General features: G+C 40.9%; 1 protein-coding gene across 1 annotated transcript; it reads right to left on the bottom strand.

Annotated features, from left to right (window-relative positions):
- Positions 1-26: 26 nt before the first annotated feature.
- On the bottom strand, positions 27-8,172 carry kbtbd8 (kelch repeat and BTB (POZ) domain containing 8). Its single transcript, XM_014967254.2, has 5 exons — positions 8,032-8,172; positions 5,975-6,182; positions 5,559-5,865; positions 3,909-4,728; positions 27-3,839 (listed from the first exon to the last, which is right to left on the bottom strand). Exons 1-5 carry the CDS (start codon positions 8,045-8,047, stop codon positions 3,376-3,378), a joined length of 1,815 nt encoding a protein of 604 aa, XP_014822740.1. The 5' UTR covers positions 8,048-8,172; the 3' UTR covers positions 27-3,375.
- Positions 8,173-8,616: the final 444 nt, after the last annotated feature.

Genomic DNA, 8,616 nt, shown 5'->3' on the forward strand with positions numbered 1-8,616 from the left:
GCATGTCAAATGTAAAACAAATAAACTTCAATCTTTATAATTTTTTTTATTATTATTATTCATTTATGTGCAATGTGAAGTTCACAGTTGAGCTCAACAACCACTATAACCTGAAACCCAAAGAAAAAACAAAACACATATTTTAAAGTAAAAGCGAGGGAAAGAAATTAAAACAATGGAATAGCACCAATGAACAATACGTATAGCTGATCTGAACAAGCTTCTCATGACACAGAAAGCGGTTTGTTTTAGCTTGTTATTGGCAAGACTGGTGTTAAAAATAATCAAAAGATGTAGCAAGATGTTACAAAAGCTAATGTACTACAGGGCAGGACAAAATAAATCTAATTTAGCACTCGTGCAGGTAACCTTTTTTTTTCTTGTAAGAGGATTACACTACAATAACAAATTAGATAATCACATAAGGAAAGAAAATAATAAAACAGCCACTTGAGAAGAGAAAAAGGAAATCACATCTATTTTTTTTTCAAGTTACAAAAGAAACTGAATATAAGTTTAGAAAACTGTGCAAGTACAGCAAACCTATGGTACAGTATATTACACATCACAAAACAAAATTAAATACAGTACTGTGTATCAGTAGAAATCCTGAGAGTTCTCCGTTCCTGGTTCTCGAGTGGCCACGGTGGAGCCATGTTGGTGAGGCTCGGACCACACAGATCACTTGTGAAGGAGTGTCTTTTGGAGGTTATTGTTCACGCAGTGTGATTAAAATCAGCTTAATGTCTTTCGAACAGTCGACCTTCTCTCAGAGAAGTAAACCTGTCCTCAAAGTCCTTGCTGAATGTGACTCGTTAAAAGATTCATTTCCATGTAAACCTTCTTGTTGATTGCTATATATCTATATATTTACTGAAACGTTTTAGAAAATAGAGGGACACTCTTTTCTGGTAATGTCAAAAAAACAAACAAACACGTGAAGTGCTTTGATGACATGAGAACCTGCATGAGAAAACTGAGCACTGGAAAGAAAAAAAAAAATCAAATCACTTTGACAGGGAGGACAAGTCGATTGTGGGTTTTTTTCTTTTTACACAAGATTGTCTAAAAAAGCAGCACCAACAGTTTGTGCCCGAGTGACGGCGTGGTAAAAAAAAGAAAAAAAAAAGATTCATGGCTGTTAGCACAAACTCCAGACCCTTGCGTAGGTCTTGTTTGAGAGGGTGCATCGTAAAGTTTGCAGTTAAGGACAACCGAAGTGAATAGCAATTCAGTGCAATGCTGAGCTGACATTTCAAATGTTCTTCATGAGATGATTTGGATTTGGATGCCCCCTCTCCCTTTTTTTTTTTTTTTTTTTAGCCACAGGCACATTGGCATCACACATAATCTGCACCAAATTACACATCAGTCCAAGTCTGCACCCATGCAACCGCCAAACAATGACTAGTACTAACAGCCCCCCCCCCCACAAGCATAGACAAGCAAACAAAAACATTAATGCACTAAGGTAATACAAGATAATAAAGCCTAATCACAGTTCCTTGATTTATTGCTACCACAAAATTAATTTCAATGTCAACTATAACAAGACCTCAAATGCTTTTTTTCCCGTCAACCTTCTAGAAAATTACAACGCGAGGCCAAAAGCCAATCGAACATCCGAATGCCAAGCAGAGCTTTTTACACGGCTGTTCTGTCAAGACAAAACGGCCTGAAGACGTCCCTTTTCTCCACGTCCGATGAATCTGAGGTAAACCTGTTAGTTGGTCGGAACTTGTCGCTTAGTGTTAGCACAAAGATATGACTCCGTCCTTATATCTCCAATGTGGAGAGTGAATACTCCAAGACTTAAGTTAAAATATATTTGCATATGACACAACGGATGCCAACTCAAAAAAAAAAAAGTGGGAAGTGTGAGCTGCATTCGATTGGTATCCAAAAAATAAAAAAAAAGATCTAGTTCCTTACAATGTGGTTTTATATGCTGTTGCTTGTGAAGGAAGATGGGGTCGTGAAAACAATCTAGGCATGGGCCGGTTATTTGAACGCCAAGGCTTTGAACAACTAAGGATTCAAGGATCTGGAACGTTTTATGGAATATTTCTCATACAGGTGGACGTCCTTTTCAACAAGATGTCTGACAAATTCCAGTTTCGTACAGATGTATGTAGCATAGACTCTTCTCCCACCTGTTGCTCTGCGCCACCATTCAGCTGGTTGGAACAAGGATTCTGATTTTCCCTACTGCTTAGCCAAAAGACAAGTTGATCCATTTGAGATTTCCCATCATAAAAAAAAATAAAAAAAACACTGGTGTGAAATAAGAGGGGCACCGCCCAGCAGTCTGAAGGGGAACGTCTTTGTGCACCTCAACACAAAATGCACCTCAACTGGCGCCTTCAACACACATTGGTGTGTTGCACCAAGGTAAGAATTACTGAACTCCAGTCTTGGGATTGTTTTAGCTGAAAAATTGAACATGGGGGGGGGGGGCGTTGACTTTTTGATAGAAAACTGACATTAAAAGTGTGTTTTAAAACTTTCCACCAGAGCAAATGGCCAGACTAGTTTTGATGAAAAGCTGAATGACAAAAATGTTTAATATTTGCACAAAACAAGTTGTGAACTACTGCTAAATACAATGGGCACTTAATTTTATGCATCTAAACCTGACTGTCAACATATGGTATTAAAACAGTTATAACAGTGAATTTAATATATTTTTGAAGTAGGAAGTTTTATCCATTTTAAATAGATAAATCATCTTAGTCGTTTGTCTTAAATTTATAATTATCGTACCAGCCCATGCCTAAAACATGCTTCTGCATTTTAAAACGCTAGGATAATGTAAAAAAATAAAAATACACACAAACAAGCCTCCGAGTTAGCAACCAAGTAATGAGCTATGATACTCACCTTACCCGTATGAATTTAGAGTTTATATAGTTATTTATATATAGAGATTTTCACTTTATGGTGACGCATAGCATCCTCATCTCCAGGCGGCCCTCATTAGCATGCCAAACAAAAAAAAAATAATCAATAACTTTTAATTTCAACAAAACAGACAAACATGGCTCAACAACAAGCGAAAATAGGATAATTGCACTTATGATTTGTTGTAGGGTTTTGTTAAACATGCTTCAGTGTGTGTAGTTGGTGCCGTCTAGAAAAAAAAAAAAAAAATACTGCAATCTTTAAAGCACCCCCATTTTGATCATGTTAAACCAAAGTGTGAACTTCTTAAGACTCAACAGAAAAAAAAAACCCAAAACAAAAACTAAAAAAAAAAAAAAAAAAAAAAAAAATCAGTCCGCATGGTGTAAAACCCAAGGTAACACCAGGCACAAGGCAGGCAGGACCGACACCACTTGCCCTGGCCGCCTGATAAGATCCGGTTCGTTGTTTAGCTCAAAGCACTTTCTGTAGACACTGTGGGTAAAGTTTGGCCACCACACATTCAAAATGGCGACCTAAATCCCAAAGACGGTCAGGGGTTTCATAGACTTTGGTCCACGTGTCTGCCTCGTCGTCGTACTGGTAAAGGGAGTTCTTGCGGCTGGTGCGAAACACATGCTCCTCCACCATGACCTGCGTGGCACGTACGAACAGGTGCAGCTTTCCCTGCAGCAGCATGGCCTTGATGTATGGGCTCGTGGCTTGGTCAAAGGGCAGATCTCTCTTTCGACTCCATGTGTTGCTCTCCATGTCATAGACCTCCACTGTAAAGGTGCGCTGGTGGTTCCTGCAAATTCCAGCAATGTAGTAGATGCAGTTCTTATACAAGGCAGCCAGACCTTGACTCCGAGGGATGCCCATTGGGGCTAGATGGCTCCAATAGTCCTTACGGGGGTCATAGCAGAAGAAACATTCACCTGAAAAGGATTTAAAGATTTTGATTAAATCGATGAACACAAGACTTTTCTTTAAGAGTATAAACTCACCTTGGAGGACATAGATCCGGTCTTTATATTCCACCGCACTGTGAAACTCCATGGCAACTGGCATTGGACTGACTGCCGTCCAACAGTTGTCTCTGGCATCGTAACACTCCACTGACTTTAACGCGTTCCTTCCATCCCCTTCGTAAACTCGGCCTCCTAGAGCATAAAGTTTCCCACAACAGTGCACGAGTTTGCATCCTATCCTCGCCCTCAGCAGGGGAGCACGTGGAAGCCATCGGTTTCCTGCGTGCTCATACTGCCAGAAGTCACTCTCCGCTCGATGGTCGATGCAAACCTCGCTGTTGCTTGGTCGGTAGCCACCGGCGATGTAGATGTCGTTCTCTGGCGACACCAAGATGCCGACCTCTCTGAGATCGTTGGGTGGCTTGCAGAGCTTGAACACCCGTCCGGTGGCCGTGTCCAGGCAAGGCACCGTCTGCTTCTTTCCTGAGTGTTTATGGGCCGCGTCGAAGCAGATCACCATCTCAGAGGCGGTCATGCCCAGACGCTGTGGACAGCCGTTTGTGCCGGTGAGGCGAGCTTTTGCCTCGGCGGGGTCTTTAGAGAGCAACAGGGCGCAGGCGAAAGGCGCAGGTATCCGACTGAGAAAGGCCTCATCCAGCAAGGGCAGACGGATGCATTGGGAAAACACCTCGGGGAGGCTGGCTTCGCGGCCGGGTTGGTCGTGCTCAAGCCAGCGGATGATGCTCTCGTAGACGTGCTCTTCCTTCTCCACATTTAAGTCGTCGCTGTTTAAAATACTGACCAGCTGCTCCTTGGTCATCTGGAGAAATTCTTGCTCCTTTGAAACACACAGAAACTGCCACAAAAGATGCAAAGTTTAGCCTTGCACACAAACACTTATTGCAAAGGAAGACTTTTACAGGACAAAGGTGACCCATTATGTTTTCTTGGACAGGTCCAGAAAATATACATGTTTCGTATGTTTTAACATACAAAACATGTAAATTGCATTCCTTGCACAAATTCAGTCTTTGATAATCAGATCTTAGTCTGGTCAGCTCTACCTATTTTGATCTACTTTCAGCATGAGCTGCTTCAGGGCCTCTTGTCATTTAAATCCAAATGAGCTGCTGCTGCTGCTTTCCATGTCAACATTCACATGTAAAAATGGCTGCAAACAGATGCACAATTATACAACTACACATCTTTGAAAAGCAGTAGTAGAGCCACCAACACAACCAACAAGAATACAGCAAATGGTTCTGAATAGTAGAACAGCAACAAAATACTTTGTCTTTTGAAGCAGTAAAACCAGCTGATCAAACATGCTGGAGCTCTGCTTAGGTTGCTAGGTGAATGCACAGTGACTGTCAATTGACTCAACAATTGAGAATTTTTGAAACTGTTCATTTTCCAGACACCAAAACAACAAAAATATACCTGGGCGTTTTCTTCCCCCCCCCCCCATACTTGGGTTATGTTTAACAGCAGTTGAGACTCAGATGGAAGTATAAAAACATGCAAAACGTCAACTTTGCATAACAGGTCCCCTTTAACCCTTGTGCATGCGAGGACTGAGGCAAACGTGGAGGACTGTTGCAAATGATACAAGTTTTACAGGTGTGGGGTCGGTTGGACCCCCTTTTGTAAACACAAGGGTTAAATTATCCTAATTGTTCAACCGACCTTCTTGCGGATGTAGTCCTGCGAGCGTTCCCTCAACTCCTGATGTCCATATGCATCTGCGAACATGAAGACGCCTATACAGTTTTGAGGGTCAAGTCGGCTGATCATAAACTGGGCACACTGATCCTGCAGAGCAGGGATCTGGAAAATGCTGGCTGCCGTGAACAGAGCCTGGACGTTGGACTCGGAGAGCACGACTCTGGAGGTGTAGGCATAGTCAAGGACAAGGTGCATGGATTCAGATTCCACGCCCACAATTCTGACTTCACGCTGGCTGCTCTCTGTAAGGCCGCTGGTGAACATGGACCTAAAGATGAGACAAAAAGCCCCCACCCCCATGAAATCAGTCATACCAATTCACGTCTAGCATTGCTTAAACAACTGAAAAGTATTATTTATGTCAAATCATTTTCAACCTAAAGTATGGGCTGATGGCTGCAAGAACATTCCGGTGGCACGCGAAAGTCTTGCCGTGGTCCACTTCTACGACAATATCTGTGAGTTGTGCTTCATCGTACAAAGCTTTGAGCTGCTGAAGGACGTTGCAGGCGTGGACAGCATCTACCCCGTTGTAGTTGGTGGCTGGAGGTGTCCCATTTTGTACTTGTAACAGCTTGCCTACCTCTAAAGAATGATGCAAGGAGAGAAAATTATTTCACCTTTTGAAACAACTAAAAATACAATACACATGGGGATTTAACTTTAACAAGTTATGCTAGAAACCAAACCTGCTCAGATTAGGTTTCCAGATTAGAAATTAAGCCCAACTCTCAAATCAATGCCATGAAAAAAAAGGAAATGTATAACACAATTTCAACAGCATCTCCTTTCTTCCCCTCACTCCACTATGTCTTAGAAAATCTTTCAGATATCTCGGCCGAATTTATACTTCTACACCTAAAACAGAAAACTGAATAATTTAACTGAGATCAGAAATGTTTTTATTATTATGTCTGAAAATAGATCATCTCCATTTAAGAATATGTGAATGCATAATAAACTTAAGTGTTGCATAAGTCTGTAAGCCCATGTATCAGCAAGGGTCGAATATAGATGTCAAGCTATACCACAGGTTTGAATTAAAAAAAGATACCAAAAATCTATGTAGTTTTGAAACCGAAGCACTGTTCCAAGTCTACTAAAATGTCACTGAAAATTAAAGAGCAACACATCATACCTCCTCCACATCTTACTAAACCCTGCTAGTCAGCTGGCCTAAAGATTTTGCTTATAAGTGAGACAAATACAGGTATTTTGAGATGGTTCTGTACACAAAAAATTTGGTCAGATAAGGTATTGGACGCACCATTCTTAAATTTATACACTTACATTTTTTCCAATTTCTGGTTAAGGAACATAAAGTTAGTCTTTTATATTATCTAAAAAGCATGAAGTCTCAGTTTCTTTCAACATTGGAGTCAGATACTAATGAATAGAAACAATGAAGCTCAATGGATGTAGTGTCAGTGAACTGGAAGTTATTCTGAGTTGTTTTAAAGGCTAATGTGGATTCTAAAACTCATTTTAGGTTTGGTTTCCAACTCTGGGTTGAGGTTCAAATCGGGTAATGCGCTTAATATACAAGTTTATAACCAAGTTAATTCTGTGGCGTTTCCCTAAAACAGGAACCTTAAATTACAACATGACTATTATTACATGTGTCAGAGCTGCATGATTGGCCTCACGATGTTTAAACCGCAGCTTTGCTGTCTGAGAGACTTGAAGTACTTTTCAACACGTACCTCGTGTTGAGCAACACCAACTCCTTGACAGGACAAAGGCTGGCAATGGATGAATAGAAACTACTGTCTCGCCAGGTGGTAGCTAATTTGCTAACATGTCGAATGCCCAACGTCTCTTTTAGTAGCGGGGGGAAAAATGAGTAAGGACAAACTCTAAGAGTGCCTTAGTGCTTAAAATTGGGACGGAGTAGCGCAATATGTTCGTCATAAAAAAATAGCTATATTGCCATTTAAGTTAGAAGACGTGTAAGCTTAACTTTTAGCAGCACATAGACAGAGAGCTAATGTTAGCAAGCATTCTTTGACACAAAATTGCGAGCTACAAGGGGCAAAAAGTGTTTTTGGCATCTACATACACATCGTTTAAAACTATAAAGCTACATAACACGACATCACCCAAATGACTGTGTTGATATCGTTAATAAATGGTATTTGTCCAGCGTCAGTCTCTTGTCACAAACAAGTGTTTACACAATCAGCTGTGGGTAGCGAGCTAACCGGCCGAAAGTTAGCCACACAGCTAACGTTAGCAACATAGCCAAGCAAACGACAAACAACTGTTTGGAGTAGTCATAAAGAGGCATGACTTCCTCCGACGAGTACGCAACGTGTCACGAATTCTAACTCGTCCAACAGGCCGTGCTCGGTAAGTTGCTAAACACGCACGCTATGACTTTAAAAAGCGTTATTTCAATGTGGTTAGAGCAGAAAACAATGAAGACTTTGCTAACCTCCACTGGCAGCCATTCTCCCCAGTCTGTCTCAGAGCAGACCGAGAAACGTCAGGGAGTTTACATCCCAGCAACGGAACAAGAAGCGGCCAATCACAAGACGGGCTCTCGTGCGACAGCCAATCAGATGCTGTTTGCCTGGTACAAAGGGGAGAAAAGTTAATGGTGGGTGAGGCTACAAATCGGAGCTGATGATCATTAACAGGTGCGAGCAAAGTAAGAGAGCAAACTTTGTAACTTAAATTGCTGCTAGTTGATTGATAATGTGGTTTGGAATAGTTTTAAAATTAAATAGCCACATATCAATGGATTGTTTACATGCGTTCTTTTAAAATTAGAAAGGAGCAAATGTAAAGAGATAGGGCCAGGAAAAGAGGAAAAGTGTAGTTTGCTCAATTTTGAGAGTTCTGCACTTAATAAGCTATCATGACTGACATAAAAAAATGAATTAAGTCTTTAAAAAAAAAAAAAAAAAAGATCAATTGCAACATCACTTTATGGGTTTTTGTATGCCTGCTTAATTCATAATTTAGTTGGGGAATTCACAGGGTGATTAGATGCAAACATGCAAACAATATATAATTT

Source organism: Poecilia mexicana, unplaced genomic scaffold, assembly GCF_051168715.1.
Source record: "Poecilia mexicana isolate PSO_F unplaced genomic scaffold, ASM5116871v1 scaffold_5, whole genome shotgun sequence".
NCBI classification, from domain to species: Eukaryota; Metazoa; Chordata; class Actinopteri; order Cyprinodontiformes; family Poeciliidae; genus Poecilia; species Poecilia mexicana.

What these genes read in the sequence shown, in the direction of transcription:
- kbtbd8 (XM_014967254.2), bottom strand. An exon ending in AGGACTACATCCGCAAGAAG is followed by an intron (nt 4,729 to 5,558) that starts GTCGGTTGAACA and finishes CTTTTGTGGCAG; the next exon opens with TTTCTGTGTGTTTCAAAGGA. An exon ending in CCGGATCTATGTCCTCCAAG is followed by an intron (nt 3,840 to 3,908) that starts GTGAGTTTATAC and finishes AATCCTTTTCAG; the next exon opens with GTGAATGTTTCTTCTGCTAT.